The sequence below is a fragment of the Mastomys coucha genome, unplaced genomic scaffold (assembly GCF_008632895.1).
Source record: "Mastomys coucha isolate ucsf_1 unplaced genomic scaffold, UCSF_Mcou_1 pScaffold5, whole genome shotgun sequence".
In the NCBI taxonomy this organism is placed as follows: domain Eukaryota; kingdom Metazoa; phylum Chordata; class Mammalia; order Rodentia; family Muridae; genus Mastomys; species Mastomys coucha.
This window is the reverse complement of record NW_022196911.1, coordinates 70,447,428-70,472,220: the sequence shown is the minus strand read 5'-3', so window position 1 is coordinate 70,472,220 and position 24,793 is coordinate 70,447,428. Positions and strand designations below refer to the sequence as shown.

Genomic DNA, 24,793 nt, shown 5'->3' with positions numbered 1-24,793 from the left:
TTCCCTGTGGGACTCTGCCTCTCGAAATGAAATGACCCAGATGCTGCAGGCTGGGAAGTCCTTCTCAGGTTTCAGTGCAGATTTATTTCAGTTTTATATTTTATTCCAGGCAAGTGCTTATTACATGGATAGTATTCATGTCTCAATCCCTAAACTCAGAGCATGAACAGCCACTAGAGTACAGTTCAATAGTAAAAATACAATATGTACAAAATTAGGGTTTTTGAAGTTTTTTTTTTTCCCACACAGCAGATGTACCCAAACACATAAAAATCTCTACAGTCTGGGGTCGCTACAATTCATATTTCAGGAAACAGAGACACAGTGACCAAGTCCTCACTGTAAACAAGGGCCACCTCTTTGGGGATTGGGAGTGGGACCCTGGGATTGGGGTGGGGGAGAAGCAGCTGTTCCTAGAGAGAGACTATGGTGACCCAACCACCCTCCAGGCATTCCCTGCCCTTCTTTGGCCCCCAGGGAACCACTCTCCCTTTTCCTCCCCGAGGTAAAGATCCCAGGCAGTGAGCCACTCTGAACAGCACAGGTAAAACACGCATGAGAGGTAAGGTGTGTGTGTGTGTGTGTGTGTGTGTGTCCCAGGCTGGAAGGGGTAGGAAGGGAAGGGCCAGGCGGTCCCACAGGGTGAGGACAGATGTGGTCCTAACAGCTCTCAAAGGGGAGATGCCCAAGAAAGGGCTGGGAGGTGGCTGCCCACTTGGGCACACAGCAGTCACAAACAACAAAAACAGCAACAACACCCATCATCACCAATCTGGACATAGTCATTCGGCACTAGATCTGGAGGAACCCCTGTTGGGGGAGGGAGGGCTGGGTGGATGATGAGGTATCTGTGCCGACCTGGGGGCCAACACGATGCTGTGAACTCTGGAACTGGCCTCAAGACACAGAGTGGGGTAAATGGGACAAGTGGTCTGACCCAGCCAGCACCAGACTCTGCCCCTTTTTACAACACAGAGCAGAGAGTGGAGGTGGCCCCCGGAGTCAGAGTATGGGGAGAGGTGGCTGGCTGCAGCCACAGGAAAGCAGCCAGTTTGTTGGGATTCCTGCACTGGGGTTGGGACCTGGTCCTAGCCACCATTCCCTATCCCAGGAGACAAATAATAATAATAAAGTGCCCTGGGAGGTTTCCAGGGCCAGGAGGACCTGTGAGCTCTGAGGCACCTGAGGAGTCATTATTTCAAGGGAAAATGTGTTCAGGACCTTCGTTGGCCTCAGTGCCCGCTCACAATGCCATCTGAAGGACCCTGAGTCCCCCCCTCTGGCCCCGAGACTGCCTAACCCCAGTGCAAACTTCGCACCTTAGGGACACTTGCTTCCTGCCCCACACAGAAAGGCCATTGGTGAGTGTCCAGGGAGGAGCTGAATGCGCACACGTGTAACTGAGTGTCTGACAAGGCCACTTGTAATAAATATCCACTTAAAAAGAGAAGCCAAAGCGGTTGGCAAAAGCAAAGGCAGAAGACACAGCACCCTCGCTCTTACCAAACACAAGCTGAGCCTTGTCTCCACCAGCAAAGACCCTTTCCACCACTGGCAGCACCCACCAGGAAGGGGTTTCAAAATTGCCACTGAGGGGAGATGGGAAAAGCCCTGGGATTTCAGCTCACTGATACCTCAGCAGTGTGGCTTAGCTCCTAGAGCCATTGCTGGTCCATGCCTCCCAGGCTGCAGGCATACCTAACCCAGGAGCTGGCTTGGGGTCCATGACAACAGCCTGGATCTTGTTTTTTGTTGATTGCGACTCGTTCTGAACAGTTTCTACTGTAACCAATCACAGTGGGTCAGAGCGTCCCAGGCCCAGATTCACTTGTCCTGGCCTGACTCCAGATCTTGGGATCTGTCACCTGCACTCAGAGGTGGGCCCTTCCCCACCTATTTCCCATCTTTCTAGGGCTCCCTGTTTCCTATACAGAGGTCCCATAGGACTCTGAGGCTGGGGAGGGAGGCCAGCGAGCTCAGCCACCTCACCAGACAGAGCAATAGCAGCAACAGCACAGGAAGGCAGGCCAGGGAAGGAGAAGCCAGAGGACATAAGCCACAGTGCAGACTTCCTGGGGGACGAAACAGGGAGATGGAGTGGCACCAGAACTGGCACCAGGATGGGTAGGCAGGAATGTCCACTAAAGCATCCTCATGTCTACCAAGTCCTCCTACAGCAGGATGACTTCCTGCCTGCGGCCAACTCCCTGGGGGGCCCCTCCCTTCCCCTGGCTCAGAGTCTCTGCACCCCCTTCCCCTAAGGAGGCCTGGGGGTGGTGTGGGTGGGGCGGGCCTGGGCCTGGCTGGAATGTGTGGAGCTGGTGGGTGGAAAAAGGGGCAGTAAGGTCCCCTTCCCTGCCCCCACTGGGGGCCTAAATGGCCTCATCCTCAAGCCAGCTTGAGTGTGCTGACCGGAAAGGAGGGCATGGTGACCATAGTCACAGGGTTGAGCACTGTTTGGCCCACCAGCTGGGGGTGGTGCACCACCTGGGCCCCCACAGCTGGCTTTGCCATGACAGTGGCTGGGGGCCCCAGCCCGGCTGTGCCATTCACTTGCTGGTGCGAAAGGGTGTGGGCGATGTGGCTCACTGCCACAGGCTGGCTCACGGCCACAGGCTGTGGGTACAAGGGCAGCTGGGAGCCGAGGTGGGCCACATGGTTGAGGGTGGCAGGGTGCACTGTGATGTGGCCAATGGGGGGTGTGGCAGGTGCCAGCTGCACAGCAGGGCTGGGGGCGGAGGGGGCAATGTGGGCGATATGCTTGCCCCCCGGCCCCTGCAGAACATGGTTCACAGTCTGGATGACTGAAGCATGGGTCGTGGCTGTGTGAGCGATGACCGTGGAGCTGCCCCCAGCCGTGGCCACCAGATGGGCTGGAGCTGGCACTAGCGTCTGGGTTGGGGTGGCAGGTGGGGGAGGAGGGGCTGGTAGAGGGGTCTTCTGCTGTGGTGGCTGCTGCTGCTGCTGCTGCTGCACAGGAAGGTGGGCAGGAGACAGAGCCACTGGGTGGGGGAGAGGGTGCGGGTGGGTAGGCAGAGGCGCAGGGGCGGTGCAGGGGGTTGGCAGGGCGGATTTCAGCAGCTCCGGCTGGGGACGATGGTTCAGCTTAGGTGGGCCCAGGCCTGCCCGGTCTCCCTCCATCTCCTCGTCAACGTTGTCCTCACCCTCTGTCAGGGAGCACAGGGCAAGGACCAAGTCAAAAGAGGTTGGGAAACAAGTGGCTGGAGACACAGGGGAGCTTGGGAGTCTGGGAACATGATGGAACTAGGGCAGATGGCCTCTTTTCTAGCAGGGAAGAACCTGTTCAGAGAAGCCAAAGACAACATCTGAGAGTGGCAGCAACAGCACAGGGGCCGAGGCTCACCAGAGGCTGTGGAGGTGGAGGCCTGGTCATCCTCAGGCTGGCCTGTCTGCCGGAGCACACGGTCAATCTCCAATACATCCATCCACTGGCTCAGCTCATGCTTGAGCTCTGCCAGTCGCTGCTGCGTGGCGATCTTCTCCCGTGCGAGACGCTCCATCTCATGTTCATACTCTTTCTCCTTCCTCTTCAGGGACTAGGGACAAGGCAGGTACAGGAGGTCCTTAGCAACAACCACGGGCTCTGCAGCCCTCAAAGTCTTTAGACCAGTGGTTCTCAACTCTCCTAACGTTACAGCCATTTACTATAGTCCCACATGTTGAGGTGACCCCCACCCATAAAATGATTTCATTGCTACTTTGTAACTGTAATATTGCTACTGTTGAAAACTGTACTGTAAATATCTAATATGCAGGATATCTTGATATGAGACCCCCCAAAGGGATCAAGACCCACAGGTTGAGAACCACTGCTCTGGACAAATTGCAGTGAGCAGAGTAAGTAGGAGGCCACATCTGCCTCCTATTCCATCACTCTGCCCAATAAGGGCCAGCATCTGGGGTCCCCGTTGCAGGCATCATTAAAGGCTAGCACAGATCAGAGTCTGGGACTCTTCTCCACACTGCCTCGACTTGCTCCAGAGTGATTTCAGTTTCTACAACTCCTCACCTCATTCCATCACTGGAGCTACAGTGACAATTCTTAGTACCCACTCCCGCAGAGAGCCTGGGCTCCTCCTCTCTACCACTCACATGTATAGGCTTGCTGCCTTTGTCCTTGCAGGGTCACTCGCCAGACTGTGACGGTGCAGTCTCCATCACAGACTTACAACACTGGCTCCATTCTGCCCCCACCCCCAGCCCCGCAGCTCAGCTGCACCTTAGCCCACCTACGCTTCCTCTCTAGCTTGCAACTCACAGCTTGCTCTCCACTCAGGATCACCCTCCAGACCTCACAGGATATTGAAAAATCTATGGTGTGCCCCACTGCCCAACAACAAAAGATCTTGGGGAGCTCCACAGCACTCCAAATCTGACTGCACATCCCCAGGGACTTCTCACCACAAGGTCAGACCACCACCTTCCTCACCACAGATATCCCTGCCTCCCTCCGAGCACAGGAGGATCTTCCTGACCCACAGTGCCTCTTCTAGACTCCATCCTGCCCCTACTCATCAAAAAAACCTCCCTAGGTCGCTTAAGAGCCGTTCTAAAAGGCCAGCTCATGGACCAGTTTTCAGCTGCCTTCTATAATGAAGTGCTTCCATGACCACACTTACACATAGGTATGTCGGCACTGCTGTATCGCAAGTCGAGGTAGACCCTCCCAACCCTGCTAAACGTCCAGAGGCCACTTCTCAACTGGCTTCTGAATGACTAACTTCTAAAGCATGGGGTCACGTCCAGGTGCAGAGACCATGAGCATGCCATGCACAGGCTTGTCTCTGAACCCAGTCTGCCTTGCTGTGCACACATGGATCCCCCTGCCTTTATCCCTGGAGAAGCTGGTCTGTCTAGTCTTTCAATACTGACGTACAGGAGGAGACACGTGCTACTGTGCAAGGCCTAGCTCCTTCACACAGGGAGCCACCTCACCAACCTTGTCGCTACAGTCCCAACTTCCCCAGCCTAAGGCCCTAGCACAAACCCTCCTGCCTCAGTCTTCTCCAGTGCTCCTACTGTGAGGTTATCTGAAACCTAAACAGGAGTCTGTGATGGGCCTTCATTAGCCCTGGCTCACATAATCATTGAGTGCTTCACCACACACAGCTCCTGTCCAACCTGTGAGCAATTATAAGGGCCGTTTGACAGTCAGTTTATACCCTTGATCCTACCAGTACCCAAAAGTGTGTTTACTCAGGCCATATAGGATCTGGGAGCCTGCCGCCCTACTCTCAGGTAGGATGGCAGACCCTTGTGGAGGGGAACCCGGCAGACTCCATGTCCCCTGCTTTCACACCTTAGCAACAATTCGGCGGCTTTTCCTGACAGACACAGCAAAGGACCCAACCCCCATACCACTAGATCCCACGTACCCACATTCCTCCAGCCACCCCAAGCTCTGGACATTGTTGACAGTGAGCAAAAGCTTCAAACTGTCAATGCCCACAACTTGAGACTCAGAGCTGGCCCCGACACGCCTAGCGCTAGTTCTACACCACAGTCTCCCATCTACCAGCCTGACTTGACTCTGTTTCTCCTAGAATAGCAGGAAGATGCTTTCTTTCCTTTTTTTTTTTTTGGTTTTTCGAGACAGGGTTTCTCTGTATCGCCCTGGCTGTCCTGGAACTCACTCTGTAGACCAGGCTGGCCTCGAACACAGAAATCCACCTGCCTCTGCCTCCCAAGTGGTGGGATCAAAGGCGTGCACCACCACTGCCTGGTGGTAGGAATACCCTTTCTTCACCCTACACACGAAATTGCACATGGCACCTGTGTGTCCTCTCACCTGGCTCTGTCCCTGAGAGCTGCATATGACATCAGAGGAGGCCACATCAACCACTGGCCCTTGTTGACTCAGTCCTCACTTGAACCTTGAGGCTCCTGGCTGGGAGTGCCATCCTGAACTCTATCCACTGCTTGCAGGGAGGGCTATATTTTGGGTCAGGGAGACAAAGCGTCAGGGGTCAAAATCCCCTCTTTCCACACAGTTCAGCCCACAGGCCTAGAGACCCTCGCGGTTTCCCCAGAGTCTAAGGTTGGTTTGAACCACTTCACTTGTGTTTGCCTTGTGGCACTGGTGCCTGGATCCACAGCCTCAGGAATGCTAGGCAAAGTCTTTTAAGCTAAAGCTCCCAGCCCAAGAGGCTTTGTTTTAAACCCACTTATTTTAGGTGTCAATCTAGATACACGGGACATGTATCTTCTTCTTCTTGTCTCTCTCCACTTCATTGTCTCCACACAACTCTGGAGACCGCCTGGGACCTCAACACCCTCCCATAACACCCCCTGCCCTTAAAAAAGACAAGGTAACTCAGATCCACCTGCCTTTCCCTTCAGAGTGCTAAGACACACTACTAAGGCCCTAGGTCCTCAGGACGCCGATGCTCTCTCCAGGACCAGCTATATCACCTCTCACCTAATGCCTGCTGCCTCTATGCAAGACAAGCCATCCCACCATGTCTCTCTCCTTCCTGCTGAAGAAACAACCACTCTGATTTCCGTTTTGCCTTGTTCACCTCGAAATATCCTGCACATGTTCTTTCCTAATGCCCACCCCCCAAGATATTGTCACCCCTCAAGGCTGTCCTCGAATATTTAGCTATAATCTGCTGCAAGAATACATCTCATCCCCTCTCTTTGGTCTCTGGTCTTCAGAAGCAGACCCAGAGCATGACTAAAAGTATTTAACGAAATAAATGAGTGGATGCCAAGGAGGCACTCCAGAATCTTATGACTTGTTTCTACTTCTATGACCAAGTAAGCATTCTTAGCGACAGGCTGGGGTCCCTCCCACTTCCTCGTCAGATCAGGCCTGATCCTAGGGAACTTCCTTTGGCTGTTTCTGAGCTATTTTCAAATCCACACATTATGCAAGGCTCCTTTTCCCAAGTACACATCTATAAAAAGTGCACACTTGACTTGTTCCAGCTCCTACTTCGCAGTCACAATTTCTATTAATGTTTAAAGACTGCAAAATTTTTGCATAAACTTCAATTCCACCATCTCTTCGGTACTATCTATTCTACTTATCATTAAACTAGAAGACTGATATTCAAAGAAAATACTGAGGCACGACAGCGGAGGTCTGCTAAGAGCCTGCATTGGTAAAAACAAGCGAATTACGCCCGAGCCTAAAGTCAGCAAAATTATCACGAAAATATGCTACAGGACATTGCACAGCCTCTGTCGGGCCCCTTGGCCCGAAAGCAAGGCGCCGCCCCTTCAGAGCACGCGCGCACCCACGCGGACCTGTCCGGTGCGTCACCGCGGGCGGCTGGCCCCGCCCCCAGCTGCCGGGAAGCGCCGGGAGGCGGGCTTGGAAAGGCGCGTTTCGGCTGGCGGCTTGGAGGAGTGGCCTGGGGACTCAAGCCCCGGGTCCGGTTACCTCCGGGTTGTGACCTAGCTGCCGAACCCCTGCTGGAGTGCGGGAACCCCTCCCACGGAAACTGCGATGCAGCCACGCACCCGCGAGCATCCCGAGTGGGCGGACGGAAAACCCGATGTTCGCCCTGCCCCCGCGCGCAGCCGGGAACGCTTGGTCCCTCCCATTCCTCAACGGTTTGGCCTCCCGCGCTGCCACGCCTGGCCGCGCCCATCCCCCCACCGCCTCCCGGGCACGCGGAACCCTACGCGGTTTCCAGGGCGACAGTAACTTCGCACTGCAGCAGAGGGCAGTCGGTGACCGTGGAGAGAGGAGGCACCGCTAGTGGGGACCCCTCCCCAGCATTCACGGGATGGAAATAGTTAAAAGCTCAGAGGCCCCGCACTGTCACTCCGCAGCCTCAGTGCCCCACCCCACCCGATGATAATCCTGAGCACTGCCAGGTGAACGCAGACACTCGGGTCCCTCTCAATTCATTCCCCCCACCCACCCAAGACCCTCAGTAACCCCTCTTGGCCCGAGTCCGGGTCTCGCCCGGGTACTGCGGATAGCAAAGTGCTGGACTCGCTTCATCCCCGCGCCACCTGCGGGCTGAGCGAACAGAGTGCGTGGGGGAAGGGAAGGCCAGAGTGCAGCGCCGCCGCCCTCTCGCGCAGGCGCCCTCCCGCCCGCCCCCTCCCGGGGTGGGAGCCCCACTGACGTCAGCTAGGCCATGTGCTTAGCGCCCGCGTGGAGAAGGGCGGGGGAACCTGCCGGTAGCAAGAGGAAGCTGGCGCTGTGGCTGTCCAGGCACCGCCCAGCCCTTCCTCCCTTCCCCATACCTGAATGTACCGCAGCGCAGTCCGCAGCACGCTCAGATTCGAAGTCTTCTTGTCGTCCACGTTGGGGATGTTGCGCTTCAGGGTCTCAAAACATTCCTTCAGATGGGCCCTCCTGGGGAGAGGGGGTGAACACTGGTTAGCCATCGCCTGAGTACACAGGAGCTGGAGGCAGGGACAAACCCAATGAAGCTTTGGGGAACCAGGAGGGACGGGCCCAGAGTCACACTTGTAAGTGCGCGTGCACACACCTGTTCTTCTCCAATTTGTTGTGGACTTCTCTGGTTCCGATCCTGAAACCCAGACAGATAGGAGGCTCAGGGAGGAAGACCCAAATTAGGCCTTCCGGACCCACATCACCCATACCACCAACTGACCAGGTGTCCCTAACATTTTCTATAAATTAATACTTCTGGCCCTGTGTTGAGCCCATCCAACCCTTGGAGGGTACCTCTAATGCTCCTAACTCATTGCCTCTGGAACCCTCTATCCCACTGGTCCAACACAAGACACAAGGGATTGGGTACGGGTTCTAGAATCTTTATGCAGAGGTCTGGAAATGCCTGCCATAATCTCCAGTGTTGCTGAGGTCCAACAACACGAAAAGCTAAGAACGACAATCGGCAGGACAGTCGTTTACTATGAGAGGTACTTCTAAGTAGCATGAGACATTACTAAAGGGGCTAGCTGGCCCGGGTACCTTCTCTTGCAGTCCCAGCCCAAGATTGACAGTTGTCTCCCATCCCACCGGACCCCTCTGGGGTACCCCACTCACCCTCCAGGCCTCTTCTTTTGTTCACTGGATTTGGCTTCTTCAGCTGGTGCCAACTTCAGGGTCCCGAGCGTGGGCGGGGGTGGTTGCTGGGGAGCCAGCGGCGGCTGGACTCCAGGGTGTGGTGCAATGGTCAGGATGGGCGTAGGGAGGGGCTGCAAAGGCTTGGGGCTGCCGGTGGGCGCAACTGTGGTCTTCGCATCAGGCAGGAGGGGAGCAGGGGTGGGCACCTGTGGTCTGGTGGGCAGGGGGACTGGCTCCTTAATGCTGAGTCCAGGGGTGCTGACCAGGGCTGGCTGACGAGGTGCCAGGGGAAGAGGCTGGGCTGCGGGGGGTAGAGGTGGAGGCGGGGGTAGAGACTGCGGGGAATTGGTCACTACAGGAATAGGAATGACAGTCAGTGGAGCAGGGGTGGCAAGTGGTGGTGGTGGTGCGGGTGGCGGCGCCGGTGGAGACAAAGGTAGTGGTGGAGCCTCGATTCGGGGTTCCTCCACAGGCAGGGCATGGGCCAACCTGGCCAGGCTACTTGCCCTCTTCTGCTCCTGCTCCCTCTCACGTTCCCGCTCCAGGCGAAGGCGCTCCTGCTCCTCTAAACAGAACACACAAGGGTCTTAGCTCATGAGCCTGGGGCCCTATCCTCCAACCCTAACTTTGTCCCAGTCAGGACCCGGTGACATTCTGCCCAGCCTGAGACACCAGACCCTGCCAAGGGAGCACCTAACCAACAAAAAGCATAGGCCTGGTCCCTACCACTGGGAAACTCACAGCCTGGGGCAAGAAGTGGGAAGAAAAAAAAAAAAGATAGAGGTGCCAGGAGTGGCAGGCTGGGTTAGGGGAAGACAGGGTTTCATGAAAAGGTGAGCACGGGCCTCGAGGGGAGGAGATGTTGTAGGCCTGGCAATTTGGAGCTAGATGAACTAGACAGATGACCAGCAGGAGTATCTAGAGGGACACGGAGCTAAAGTGTGCACAGGGCCAGGTGAAGTCTCAGAGCTGGCGATAGGCCAGATCGCCACAGGAGAACAGAGACCTTCCACAGAATTTACCCAGCACCTGTTGGAGAGCAGGCAGCACCTTCCTTTCACAAGGAGCAGAGAGACAAAATGATTGAGTGTCAGACAGAGCAAGTCTGACACCCAGCCAGATGCCCTGCACTTGTGAGCTCACGAGGTACCCTCTCCCATCTTCCACTGCAGGTTACTGGGCAAACACATCACAACACTTCATGAGGAAAGGGGCCCTGGACTCCTGCTCCCAGGCTACGTCCAAGGCCTCAAATCTCCCCAGAGAGCAATGAACACAGTTGTCTCTTCTTCCAAACTGTTACAACCCATTTCTCTAGTCTTGTCTGTTGTCTGTATCCCTTGTACCGTAGCACCTACAGCAGCACAGCATAATTTAGAAAGGTAGGAGGCAGGCAGAAAGGAAGAGCAGCTAGGCACAGGCAGGGCCACTGGGCTCAGGCAACTTTTATGATCATGACCTTCTGCATCTGTACTGAAAAGCCCAGTAGAAAAGTGAGACCTACTCAAGAGCTAGCTGCAAACGGGACTGCCTTCTCTTAGGCCCCACAATTAGGTTCCCAGGTAATGGCTTTTGAACAGGGCTGGATCACCATCCCCCAGGTAAGGGAAGGAGCCCAGGCTGTTCGGCCTGTGGCGTTCAAAACAGTTGACAACAAAGGGTGGACACACCCCAAACAGGTCATGTGATGTGGGGCTGTGTCTACTGTCCTCTGTAGGAAGGAGGGGCATAGTCGCCCCCACCCCCCACTCCCACTCCACCCCGACCCCCAGGTCTTCTCAGCTTCAAGACCCCATGGCCTCATGGGCACTGAAAGCTTTGAGAGAAGTGGGCTCATCTCCAGCCCAGGACAAGGAAGGAGCTGAGGAGGAAGTGCAGGGGAAATGTTTGGAAGGAATGGTAAACTGTTTTCCAGTAGGGAGAGTTCAGGCCTGCCATGGCTGGCCTCTTCCCATCTCTCCTGTCCTTCAGGAAGGGGAGGGCAAGCTTGCTCAAGTGAGGAGGTCTTGCTCTCCCTGTCAGCCCTGACTTAGGTTACAGCCCCTGAGAAAACCAGCCCCCACCCCAGCTTCCCACAAACCACAGTGGCAAAGCAGCCTGTTGAATTCCAACTTCAGAGCTCTTTTCCAGCTGGGTGTGAAACACCTCCAACTCAGGGCCTAACACAGCTCCTTGGAGTGGTCTAGTTTAGTTTTTAATTACACTCTGTGGGTCAGTGAGGGTACACACAGGCCAGAGGACCCCCTTCAGGAGTTCTCCCTCCATAGGTTTTCTGGGATGGAACTCAGGCAGTCTGGCTTCCTGACAGTGGCTACTGGCACAGCCATCTCACTGGCCCCCCAGAACAGGGGTTTAACTTTAACTCACCACAGGTAGCAGTGGGACCGATGGCCAGATACTAGACTGGATTTCCTAGGCTGTAGGAAATGGCAATCTCCTCTCCTCCCACCTCCCACCTCCTGCAGAGCCACCAAGAAGACATGCTTCCCAGATACAAGAACTCCCTGACTGAGGCTCTGCCAGCCCTGGCCCAGCACTGTCAACCCTGACTGGACAGCAGAGGCTGCTGCTGTAGGACTGCATCAGCCCGCCACTGTTTCCTGCTCACCCCCCCCACACACACACACACCCCTAGCTCTGCCTTTCCTCATTTCCCACCCACAGGGTCCTCTGAGTGCACTGGAGGGCCAAGCACACTGGTGGTGCTGGGGTCTCCTGTAGATACAATCTGTGTTTAGGCCGTTTTAAAGAATGTTCCAGCCCACAGGTTTACTATGCTCACTCTCATACAGGCAGACTTACACCTTCTCTAGGTTTCACACTCTAGTGAAGTCAGGAAGACCATCCGGGTAGGAGGGGAACACTGGACTCCTGCTGCCTGCAACCTTTCTAAACCTACTGTAGCCTTCTGGGTACAAGAATTCTCCCTTCCTGTATGCTAGCTACCAGAGCCTGGCACGGAAGGCAGGCCCAAAGCGGGACAGATACGAGGCACTTCTGCAAACAGCAGCACGCTCCCTCCAAACAAGAAAGAAGTAAACAACTCAAGTCATCTCCACAGATGCTGGCAAAGCCCAGGCTCAGCCCTCCTCTGGGCACTAGCGCGACCTCGTCCTTTCCTCTCCTCTCTCACCCTTGCTTAAATGTGCATCACACCCTCGGGTTCATCACGTGAGCAAACTGGTCTAAGACAGGCTTGACCTTGTAGGTAGGAATGGAGAAGGCAAGAGAATCCTGCTCAGAGTTGGTTATCTGAAGTAAATCCCTCAAAGCATGAGCAGTTCTGGTCAGCAAGTTGGTATCACCTGTGGAGGTTTTAACCCGAGGGGAACCACATCTGATCTTGAGTTGTTGGAGTAGATGTGGCTTTCCAGTCCCCACTTAGCTATCCTCTAAGACTTTTCGATCCAACACCAACCAGCTCTGACCTGGGTGCTAAACTCTGCTTCTCCCCAGCATTCAATATTTGGGGAGGGGCTGTGTGATTTCTTAAGGGGGCTTTCCCAGGATCCTTTGCAGAGCTGCATCCACCAGCCCACTCGACCTTATAGGTAGGCTTAACTGAGTAAGGGTGAAGGCGTGGCAGTAGGGGGCCTTCACCCTTTTTCTATATGGCTAGGAAGGTTAATATGAAATAAGAATTCCCCAGAGGCAACAGTAGGGTTAAATCCTGTTCACCTCTCGAAGACTGTCTGGTTACACAGTGGAGTTACATTGTGTTGACCGTAGCAGCAGGTGACTCCTCCTCTCAAACTCTTCAATTCTTCCCCTCCCCACATCCGCCCGCTAAAACGGGCATACTAGTCATTCTGGTTAACCACCAGCACTGTTCATTGCTTGACCCTGCTCTGGACCCAAAACACAAAGGGGAGGGGCATGTGGACAGATACTCCAGCCATCCATCCTGCAAAAACCTAAGCACTTGGGCCTTGCAAATCTACAGTGACTCCTGACCTTGAGTGGCTAGTCCATCTGACTAGGCCTGCGAACCTGCAGCTCTCCGCCCCTTGCCGGCTATCACTCCTCCCGCCCCACCGCGCGGAAGAAGCTGCAGGCGTGCGCGCGCCTTTGTGCGCAGGCACACAACACACACACACACACACACACACACTACTACCTCCTGCATGACTCATCATTGAAGCAACAATAGGCTGAAAGAAAGGGAAGGAGGGCGAAGAACTCCACCACAACACTACCGACTGAAGGGTTCTGAGGGGGCTGGGGAACCAGGAATCCCTAGGAACTGCACACAGTTTCAGAACTGAGGCCCTCACAAGCGTCTAGAAAGCGGGAGTCTTTTCCCTTCGGCCCCTATTCCAGCAGCACTCGAAAGCTAGGGACCACCGCCAAATCGGTGGGTGACAGTCTCATAAACCCTCTTTTAGCCTCCGAGGGCGCGCCAAAGTTTACCCTTCTTATGCGAGCTTATTCCAATGTAGCCGGGTTGTTGCCAGAAGGGCCTAGGGACACCGTTAGTGGGTCAGTAAGATGTTACTTGTAGATGTCACCCTGAGATTTTGAGGATTTCCCTCGCTACAGGATCGAAAACAGGAAGATCCAGCAAGAGCCGAGGTGAACATAGCTCCTCCTACCCAGGGCAAAGGCTCTCCCTGAGAGATGGCCAGCGACCCGAGCTGGAGGCCAACCCGACTCAAGGCCCATCGCCAGCCCCGCCCAGACCCCGCCTCCGGGCAACCGCGAGGCGGTGAGGAGGGGCCGGGCCGCGCAGTCCCCAGCGGGAGTGTCCCCCGTGCACGTGGTCGGGGGAGGAGCCTGCCTACGTCAGCACTCCGGGTAACCAACGGGCTTGGGACGCAGGCACACGCAACATTCCAGCCAAGAGCGGGTTTGAAACGCGCAGACACGCCACATTCCACACCGGCTAAAGCAGGGCAAGGCAGGGGGGCCTAGGGCTGCCCCCAGCGACCCGCGGGACACTCACATGCACCCAATCAGCGCAGCTCTCAGCCAAACCTAGACGTGCGACCCAGCCCAGCTCTGGGAGGCGGGGTCAGGCGGGGCTGGCCAGGATCATAAGACACGCGATGTCATTTCATTCTGCAAAGGCCGCCTCCGCCCCAAGCAGCGCGTAGATCTGCCGGGAGCGCTCCCCGCACCCTCCAGCCGGGGCCAGAGAATCCAAAGAGCGGCTCCGCGTAGAGTATTCCCCACCCCCACCCAGTTACGCACACGCCCACTCGTGTGCTGTACAAACACCCGTGTACACGTCCGTTCATCCGCTCTTCCCCGGCTCCCATCACACATCATCTTGTTGCACACACGCAAGCACACGCGGGTCTGCCACCCCCACACATCAACATCACTCTCCCCATCCCCCGGTTCACACATCCTCAATGGTAGCGAGGGCGCCGCCCGCCCACAACTAAGGGGCCCCCCACTGAAGGTGTACGAGGGTACCAGGCAGCTAGGGTGGTACCCGCAGAAACTGGGTCCTTCTTTGCATGTTAATGAATTCATTAATTATTTTCAACGTTCCCATCACTCCTCCCGGACGGCAGCTCTTGCGGGGAGTCTGTGCCCGGCTTTTTAGGTCGCGCCGTAGAGGGGCCTGCCTGCGATTTCCAGTGGGTTCGGGGATCGGGGTCACTGGCCTCCCCTTTTTGCCCAGTGCCCCAGGGGCCCAGCCGGGCCGCTCACCACGTGCTCTCTGTTGTTGCTGCGCTTGCCATTCCAGGAAGCGGGCCGCCTCCAGTAGCGTCTCTATGCTCATCGCGCCGAGAGCAGCCGGGGGCGCGCCGGGGCCGAGGCTGCGGCCCGCGAGCCAAGCACAGGTCAGGCTGGCGGGCCGGCAGGAGGGAGGGATCACCTCCGGGGGGCGACAGGGCTGGGCGGCGCAGCGCACTCCTCAGGAAAGAACGGGGGAGCACGGGGAGAAAAAAAATCAATGTCTCCCAAAATATTTGCAAAATAAGAATTTGCAAATTAAAAAAAATTTGATGCAAAAAAATAAAAAAGGCGGCACTGCCTTCTTCCTTCTTCCTCTTCCTCCCTTTCGATGCCTCCCGCCCCGCGGCCCCCGGAGTCCCGCCGACAAGAAAGGGCTTTGCAACAAGATGGCGAGGAGGCACCGACACACACAACAAGGGAAGGAGCCGCGCTGCCCCCGGCCGCCGCCCCCGCTACTACACCGGGGCGGCAGCCAAAGCCCGGACCGGAGCCCCCGCCCGCAGGGCCGCGGCGTCTCACTGAGGGCGGGGTCGCGCCAGGGAGAGCCCCGCCCACCGCGCGCGCACACGTGGCTTGGGTGGGGGTAGAAGATGGATCCAGGCTTCCGCGCAGTTTCCGCTTTCCCTACTCGCCCCTCCTCTCCGTGGCCAGCCACCAGTTACACAGGGGTTGCGTGCTCGGGGCATTCACGGCGGAATCTGCCTTGCAGAGAGAATGGGAAGCCCAAGGCTTCGGTTAGCTGAGACAGCGGTGACACAGGTCAGGGAGACCTACAGCCTGACCCCTAGGTCTCTACGCCCCACGTAGACACGACCTAAATCCCGCAGCCGTCTGGTCTGTCGCAATTCCCCCCGGGATCCGCCCCTGGGCGGGGCTGACATCAGGCTGCTACAGTCCAGACAGAGGGACGGGAGAGCTGATCCCGTTCCGGATTTTTTCTCTGTTCCTCCCCCCGCAGTGCGTTCGCATCCTATTAGGCTACATCACCAGGCTGCCCGCCAATGGGCGGGCAGGACAACACGGCATGGAGCAGCTCCACATGGACACCCCGCGCCGCCAGCCTTCGGTTTAAAGGGCCAGTGTCTACGGGGTCGTATTCGCGGGTGCGGATAGGGCCACCGGGTGACGGTAGGGTGAGACACCTACAGGGGAATTCCGCAGTCGTGCTCAGGCCCATCCCCTGCTTTACATCAACCCTCCCACTCAAAACCAGGTCTCCCTTCCCTTCTCCTAAATTCTTTGTCCACCCGTTTCAGATGGGGGATGGGGACAAAAAGTGTGCCACTCCAGAGGGCAGCACCTCGTTGTTGGGTCCCGGTACCAGTAATGAAAAAGAGAAGCATCCGAAGCCCAGGCCAAGGAGGCGTGGCCTAAATCGGGAACAACAACGTGGAGGGCGGAAGCCGCGCGCTACCCTGGCTGCCCGCTGGGCGCGGGGCGGGGTCGTTCACTGTGTTGGGCAGAAACCGCGCTCTCTCCTAAGCTCGCCAGTCAGCCTTTATCTTGGCTACAGGGCTTAGGACGGTCCCTGGGTACAATCAAAAAGATCTTTGAAATCAGCTGGCCCAAACCATTGCACTTTGAAGGTAAGAAAACTGAGGCCCAAGTGAAGGGACTACTCCAACTGCTCCTTGTTCCTTGAGCAACTCGAAGTCTGGTCAAACCTCTCTCAACCAACCATCTGTCTCTTACCACCTCCCGTCCTCGCAAAAGTGAAGTACTATCAAACTGCAGTGCAGGAAGGAGGTCTGAGCGTTTAAGTATTGTTGATTAGGACAACAAAAATGCCCTATATCTGAAACCCAACCACACTGTATGGCTTCTTTGGTGGAAGCCATACAATCTCCATTCGTACAGTTAGCATTGAAAAGCACTAGAATATTATGGTCACAATGGAGCCGATCCAATTACTGTCTCAGTACTAGGAATAGGCAGTTACCTGTTAATGCGTCAACCTCCTTGGGAGCCAATGCAAGGAAAGTGGAGACATGCCAGTGCTTTCAGGATTTTGGGCTCCATCGCACAGCAACGGAAAGAGCAGGCCACCATGACAATCCAACCTATCCAACATTATGTGCCTACCTCAGGAGATGCTCAGAGCAGCCAGGAACACAGAACAAAAGAGGGTGGCAGTCTCGAGGTTTACCCTAAAGACACCTTGCACAGCTGAATGGAGTCTTGATCTTGACGTATTGAACTGTAGCATGTGGACCCGAGCAGGAATAATAAGTCTTATGCAAACGTCCAGTGTCACTATGAAGAAAGTAGACTCTGAGTCCCTACAGGATAAGCAGCCTTTTCCTAGAAGCCTACAGGGATGCAGGCTCTGCATTTCCTTCCTGGTGTCTACCTGCTTTGGGTGTTATTGCACCTGACCAACACATACTACAGAACGTGGAGATGCTAGAGGTGGCACTACCAGCTTGTTTTGTTTTCTGTTGGGTTTGTTTTGGGTTTTTTGGTTTCTCTGTGTTTCACTGAGTAGCCTGGCTGTCCTGGAATTCACTCTGTAGACAGGCTGGCCTCGAACTCAGAAATTTGTCTGCCTCTGCCTCCCAAGCGCTGGGATTAAAGGCGTGCACCACCATGTCAGGCTTGTTTTTGTTTTGTGTATAGAAGCCAGCACCATTCACTCAGACAGTCCAGCTTGTCCTGTCTTCCTCAAGTGGCCCACAGCACTCAAACAAAGCCTAGTGCTTCTATTCTTGTGAGGGACCAGTTCTGTGACAAAAAAGAAATTACTTTTCTGAGCAGTATTTTGAAAGCAGTTCCCTTCTCTCAGGGAGAGGAAGTGAAAGTGGGATGAGTGCACACTTAATGCTGGCCTTCTCCTTGCCCCCAGTACCCCATCTGCTTCAGAGCTTAGAGATGTTTGCTATTTAAAACAAACAGCCTTACAGGCTTCACATGATCGTGTTTATTTAGGTCACATGGGGACAGCAGCCAGGAGATGTTAGGCAGAACCAAGGATTTAGAAAGGCTTTTGCAAGGCCTGTTATTGCCTTTAGGAGCCTAAACATGGTCACCAGAATTTCTCATCAACTAAGGTTTCTGGAAGTTCAAGAGTGGACAGTGGGGAGGTGAGAGACCTATAGGGAGGCACAGAAAAGGGAAATGAATAGGAGGGCTGTTTTAACATGTTTTAGTATCCTGTTCCAATGGGTGGAACCAGGGCATAAGTTGGCAAACACATTCACTCAAGGGAAAATCTAGTTTGATGTTTCAGCAAAAGCGTAGTGGGGTCGGAGAATGATCACAGAACCAGCCGTCTCCTAAAATACATTCGAGTCCTATTGTGTCTTTTCTAGGTGTTGAGGATGTCTGGGTCAGGAGGGCAACAGGGTCTTCTATCACAATGCACTTTTTTTTTTTTTTTTGGGGTTTTTCGAGACAGAGTTTCTCTGTATAGCCCTGGCTGTCCTGGAACTCACTATGTAGACCAGGCTGGCCTCGAACTCAGAAATCCGCCTGCCTCTGCTTCCCAAGTGCTGGGACTAAAGGCGTGCGCCACCACCGCCCGGCCACAATGTACTTTCTCATGAAGATTTCCATTGTCTTCCTCCTGTCTTGTGCTGCTCCTTATTGCCTAGTCCTCGTTCTATAGCAAGCCTTCCTCCCTTGTCTGTGCTGACTGATTTCCTGTCCTCGAAGCATTCATACCAACAGAGCTACATACAGCTCCAGTGCTCTAGGAAATCACTTCCTTGACCACTTCAAACAATGGGATGTGGGAAAGGGTGTGGGACTCAATACACAGACACTCACACTATTCATACTATCCCAGGAGATGCCCTAACCTTTCAGCCTTGACTTGGTATCTTTGATGAGTTTTAGGTAACTTTTCACCAGTCATAATTAAAACAATGCCAAAGGGAAAGAGCCATCTATAAATAAGGGACATTAGACAGCTATGCTCAGGGACACACACCAGGTAACATTCATTTAACAATCACATGCCAGACAACTGGCTAAGCATGTTTATAGTTAAGACCGGTGATCGTTAGTGAGAAGGTGACATTGGCCTGTACACTCACAACCAGGAAAGGCTCATTTTGTTCTCTTTCATACTGGATACAGCAAGAGACAATACAACAACACCAGGCCCCTGAGGGCTATGAAATACTAAGGTTAAGTCAGGCTCCTAGATCTTAATTTCCTCCAACCAGGCATAGTGGCTCACACCTTACCACCTCAAAACCTGGACTACAAAATGAGACTGTCTCCAAAACAAATCAAACAACATCAAAGAACTCAAGTGTATAAGGCTGGGTTACCCTGAACCCAAGTCTTACCAAAGCCATTGGGATAATTCTAAATTAAGCTGACAGAGGTACCCTGCAAGGTCATCTGACCAGTCATCAGTGAAGTGGGTTCCCCAGAGTCTATGCTTCCCCCTCCCGATCATACAGCACCCACCAAACGGGTACAGCCTAGTTTCTCCTGTCTAACCTACTTCTCTGCACTTCCTCACTGGATGTCATAGCTGGAAGAGTGTGATTACAAGGTCTAAGATCCCAGGAAAAGGTGATCTTATCAAAGGTCACCAAGCTGTCAAGTTGAAAACTGGCCTGATTCTTTTTTCTGTCTGGGCTAGTCAAATCTGGGCAAGTACTATCTGTATGGGGTCCAGAGTCCCTGCAACTCTCCCGGAAGTGAGTGAACAAGGAAAGAAAGCACACAGACATACGCACACACCATTGCTAAAAACAGCTAATCATTAACTTTGCTTAGTGCCGTTACATATGCAGGTTTAGTCTGTGAACGGGTTACCTTGGAGGAACCTCTGCCTGAGCCTGACCATTGACAGAGCTTTATACAGGCACCCATCGTAGGTATAAGTGCTGAGTAATAAAGAAACACAGCTCAGAAATAAGAAAGGAAGAGCCTCTGACTTGGTTTCTCTAAGCACCTTGCCATCTTGTCTAGAGTTGGAGCTGTGGGTGCAAGGGGATGGAAGAAGCTGATCCACTGGAAAGGCAGAGGAAAGCATGAGGACTTCAGACATGCCTTTGAAGGAAAAAGGATGTGGCTTCCCGACTCAATTAATTCAGGTCAGGGGAGTGGGAACGGGCAGAGTTGTGAGTAAAGAGAGGTGGAGTCGTGTAGTATGACTCAAGAGCCAGCTAGCTTACTCAGGGGTGGAGATGTGCTGAGATAGGGCAGGTCCTCTCAAGGCAGAGGGCCAGAATGAAGAGAGGGCCCATGAAAGGCCTACCATGGGGTTCATACCCAACAGGCAAGAATAGAACAGCCTCCCCCGGGCAGTGCTGGGGCCACTCTTCAGGGCTTGGTGGACACAAGCTACCTTGTGGTTCCACTTCCAAGCTGGGGATGGGCAGGGAAGGAAGTGAAAGAATACAGTGTACATGTCTAGTCCTGCCTGGCCTATGCCCGTCCCCACTGGTGCTTTTACATGGTACTTTATTGGCCATTTCTGAAGACACTCTGTGGTAACTGCACCATTAAATAAATCCTTAAAATGAACACCATTACTTATCCTATAGATTATCATGTGTTGTATAAGGAAAGGATAAAACCCCTATAATGGAAAACAGGCAAACATTTTCCACTCCAGAGCAATAGAGGTTTCTACTCACAAAAGCAAACATAAAGATACAGGCTGATGTACTGGATTATCCCTAGAAAGTCCAAACTGTAAAAAGAAAGCCATCACTAAAAAGAAGAGGGGGAAGAAATAACAAGTGGAAGGAATCCTTGCAAAGGAAATTTGCAATAGTTAACAGACAAAGTTTTAAGATACATCCATGAAATAACAACACACATAGCTGAAGAGACCTGGTCAGTCCCATGATGACATCAAACATGAAACAATTTTTTTTTCCTATCAGTTGATAATCTTCTTAAAATAGCTCTGAGGCTGGAGAGGTGGCACAGAGAAGAGCAGAGCGAGCTGCTTTTGCAGAGGACTGAGTTCCTAGTATGCACGTCCCGTAGCTCATTCCGCTGCCAGCCTCTGAGGGCACCAACACTTACAGGCGCAGGCAGTCAGGCCCAACTGAAGATCAAAATCAGGGTCCTATCACTATCAAAGGTATGGCAAAAACAGCCATTTGTTCATGAAATTTATGTTACCAGAGACCCTCTAGTGGGCAAGATAAAGGGGGGGGGGGCTCTCTGCCTCGGTAACTCCAGGCAAATTTAACCCTCACAAAGAAAACTACATTAAAACTTTCATAAAGACATATGGTAAAATGTTTTTTTTACAACAGTGAAATCCTTTTTCATGACCATCTACATTTCCAACTAGGAACAACCAGCTTGGCTCACAACACACTGGAGCCCGGGGACGAGCAAGCTGCCCATACAGAAGCAGCACCGGCTGGCCTCAGGCGTGGTTGGTACTGATAATTCTTATTTTCACAGCTTTCCTAAAACAGATTATTAGCCTTATACTCATAATGGGGGAAGGGGAGGACATCACAATATACTGCTAAGTATGTTATAAAAGTATATTATACAAAGACTGACCCCACAGTTGTATTTTACTACCTTTAGTTTGCAAATAAAAGAGTGAATTGCCAGGATTCACAATTAAGTATGATTCAAATAAGTCAAATTTCTGGCTTCCCTCAAAGCATCCAACATAGTACTGGGCATCAGCAGATGAATAAAAGCTGCTCCTTGCTAGTAAGGGCTGGAGCACACCCCTTTCCTGCTGGACTCCTGTCTCAGAGAGGAAGAACAATTTCCTTTTCAGTGAAGGTCCAGTCTAACTAAGTCCTCACCAAAGTTTGGTCCACAAAGCACAGCATTGTACTTATTTTCTCTTAGCCCATAGGCAGGAATCCTGGGACATGATCCCACATCAAACCAGAATGAGTTCCCTGTTGCTAGTAAGAAACAGCAGGAAACCACCATCCCTAGAGGGTCCCCACTTTCCAGGTAGGATGCTCTTTTGAACAATTAGCAAAACAAGCTGCCACCTCCTCTGGGGGTCTACTAGCTACAGCATCTAGCCAAGTCCCCCAGCTGGGAATCCCTGGCTTTCTTTCTAGACTCCCAAGGTCTCTGTAGCTCTCAAACCTACGGTTTCTCAGGAAGAGAACTTGATGATCCTGTGACAATCTTACCTTCTCTGGCAAGCTTACAAAGCATATGGGTTTTGTGTAGCTCCATAGTAAAATATTTGGAACTGTAGTGTTTAAAATAGAACAGAACCTCCTTCTATTATTATACAATTATGTATTGTTGAAGAGGCATTACCTAATTATCACTTATTTCACATTGATTCTGGTCCAATGTGCTTTCACCAGACACTGATTTTGTAGTTTTATTAGCTACTTAATTATCTACAGTACTGCCAAATACAAGGCTCTGTGAAGATTTGGTGCCATAAGTTAAGAAGTAACTAAGTAATCTCACTAGATCTCACTCATTGATCACAGGCAAGTAAATGATACTACTTTATAAGTGCTGAACTATGAAGATGGGAAAACATGTTTGTTCTGGCTTCCCTGTGCAATGTAACTGAAAACTCCTCCACAAAGAGGTGGAGGAAACTGACCCGAAAATGCATTTTTACCTTAAGTGAATTGTCATAGTATTTCTATATTTGGTGCTAGAGCCCAGCCTTAGCTTCTTGGACTTGAAATCAAATCCTGCTTATGTTATGTGCCTTTGCTCAGTGAATAACATTAGGATAAGTTACCTCATTTTTTGAGTTTCTGTTGCTTTCAGCAGCCACACAGGGATACTACATCACCTAACAGGGTTACTAAGTGAGACAATCTCTATGGAAGACGTACTACCAATGGTCAGTTCCTAATCATTTCATGGCACACAAGTTGGCTTTGCTCTTGGTCCATAAGCAGTACTCCACACCTGCCTACCTGCCCTTACAGATTTAATAAAGGTCTTAACTTTCTCACTCGAGTCCAATACAAGAGAGTTTCTGACAAAGCTCTAAACTCTCTACACAGTAAGGAGAGGAGACGAGTTTAAGTTCTGTTCCTGAAGTCCCTGCTGTTGAGTCCTCCTCACTGGCAGGCTGTTCTTACGTCTCAGTACATCAGGCAGCCCTCGGCTCTCGAGGCCAAAGCCCCGTCAAACTGGTGCCCTATATAAGGAGTGAAAAAGCACTGCAGGCCCAGTGCTGAGAAGCTGCCAAGCTGTGCTCTCTCCCACTGCTCACTGCCCTGGGTGAACAGTACCTGGAGTACATGCTTGCCCTCCTCTGAGCTTACTTCCAAGCCACTTCTGCCAAGTGTAGCTGAACTTCAGCCCTGCACCTTCCCCTCCTTCCCCTCCTGTTCACTTTCCCTGCTGCTAAGGAACACCCATGACCCCTCTATCCCCCGAGGAGAGCCTAGAGGCCCTGAGCTTGCTGCTTGGACTCAGTCAGGCAGATAGGCTATATCCCAAAGAGGTACGAGGTCTTCACTCAGTCACAACATAGTATACGAGGGTAAAAGCACAGACTTACAGAGGCAGTATTAGCTGCTCCAACCAGCAATTAAAGAAAGGAACCGCTGTTTTAGTCATTTGAGTGAGTCACAGCAGATCGTTCCAGAACAGAATAGGATCTTAGGCATGTGTAAGCTCTATTGCTGAGTACCCTGAGCCAGGCATTTTAGAACTACAGTGGTACCCACACAAGGCACAGGGGATGATTAGCACCTTTCAAAACTATGCCTTTAAGAGGCAAAAACCAATTGTTCTATTAATGAACGTGACAGGGCTTTACTGAGGTGATGGCCACTCCGCAAATGAAATTTTCTGAGCAGCAGGCTCCCTAAAAACAGTAAAAACATGTCCCCTTCCCCCCTTCCTCGGGCACTCCTAATGGTACCCAAGACTCTTCTATACTCAAAGGGCTATAACTGAAGTTTTGTAAATGGGGTGGAAGGGTTACTGCTGACCCTGACCTTGTACCATAAGGAGACAAAGAATTTCTCCTTGAGCCTACAACCACATGGGGCTAGTCATATGCATGTTCTAATCCATACAGTGACATCCTTAAGAAAAAAAAGGCCCAACTAGTTTACATAAACAAACAACAACAGAGAACCCGCACCACTTTTCCTATGAATAACTCATCACATGCACATTAGTCTGCCAACAAGATCAAATTCAAAGCAAGAAGAAAACCAATTTCTCTAGATTTCTTATCTTACCAGTCCTGAAACAGAAAGCTTTTGACAAGTTACTAACCCCCCTCTCTGGGATCCTCATTAATTCCATACCAATTTAAGAAATGGATCCAGCCAGGCAGTGGTGGTGCACGCCTTTAATCCCAGCACTTGGGAGGCAGAGGCAGGTGGATTTCTGAGTTCGAGGCCAGCCTGGTCTACAGAGTGAGCTCCAGGACAGCCAGGGCTACACAGAGAAACCCTGTCTCGAAAAACAAACAAGAGGGAGCAGGGAGGGAGAAACTGGTCAGCTGAGACTGAAACCCACAGAACATTTGAAAGGAATCAGGTCAAATAAGGACTATAGGGAATGACTGTTTTTTTCTTATACTCCCGTTTAAAATTTTTTTGTGTGAAAATGTACCTGTCTACATAAGTACTTCTCTGGATACAACTGGATATTTCCAGAAAGAAAGAAAATTCCATACATACGGATACAATTTTATCCAGTCCCACAGTGAAGTTCAGGATCATGATGAAAGGATCTGAAGTGCCCCCGTGTGGCTCCAGAAGAAAGTGCTGCAAGCTAAGAAGGACCAAAGCGCTCCCATAGTCTGTCTCTAAGAATAGAGACAGGGTCTCACACAACTCCCTCGGCTCTGAACTCACAAGGGAGGCAAGACTAACTCTGAACCCAGCCTTCTACCCCTGATGCTCCTCCTTCCAATTCCCACCTGCTGAGATTACAGGGGAGGTCATCACATGCAGCATTTACTCCCTTCTCTTATAAGCGGGGAGGAATCCAGGGATGAGGCTCAGGCTGTAGAGGGCTTGCCCTACACTAATAAAGTTATGGGTTCAATCCCCAGAACCACATAAAACCACATAAGATGGCCCAGCAACTTGGGGGGTGGAGGCAGGAGAACCAGGAGTTAAGTGCCTGCCTTGGCTACCTCAAAAGTTCAAGGCCAGCCTGAATGAATGAGACCCTGTTTCA

The 24,793-nt window shown here is 52.5% G+C and overlaps 1 protein-coding gene and 2 long non-coding RNA genes across 4 annotated transcripts; 2 read left to right on the top strand and 1 right to left on the bottom strand.

Annotated features, from left to right (window-relative positions):
- Positions 1-51: 51 nt before the first annotated feature.
- Positions 52-15,217, bottom strand: Mnt (MAX network transcriptional repressor). Of its 2 annotated transcripts, XM_031351867.1 has the most exons (6): positions 14,678-15,214; positions 8,999-9,584; positions 8,475-8,516; positions 8,227-8,338; positions 3,365-3,557; positions 52-3,167 (listed from the first exon to the last, which is right to left on the bottom strand). In XM_031351867.1, exons 1-6 carry the CDS (start codon positions 14,748-14,750, stop codon positions 2,389-2,391), a joined length of 1,785 nt encoding a protein of 594 aa, XP_031207727.1. In that variant the 5' UTR covers positions 14,751-15,214; the 3' UTR covers positions 52-2,388. The 2 variants fall into 2 exon arrangements, with proteins under 2 accessions (XP_031207727.1, XP_031207728.1); XM_031351868.1 differs by lacking the exon at positions 8,475-8,516 and having other exon boundaries at positions 2,332-3,167; positions 14,678-15,217.
- Positions 7,239-10,328, top strand: LOC116077371. The gene is made up of 2 exons (XR_004113224.1): positions 7,239-8,871; positions 10,192-10,328. It is a non-coding gene; the product is annotated as an uncharacterized LOC116077371 (long non-coding RNA).
- Positions 15,218-15,331: 114 nt separating the features above from the next.
- On the top strand, positions 15,332-21,271 carry LOC116077370. The gene is made up of 4 exons (XR_004113222.1): positions 15,332-16,293; positions 19,634-19,758; positions 20,557-20,759; positions 20,976-21,271. It is a non-coding gene; the product is annotated as an uncharacterized LOC116077370 (long non-coding RNA).
- The last annotated feature ends 3,522 nt before the right edge of the window (positions 21,272-24,793 follow it).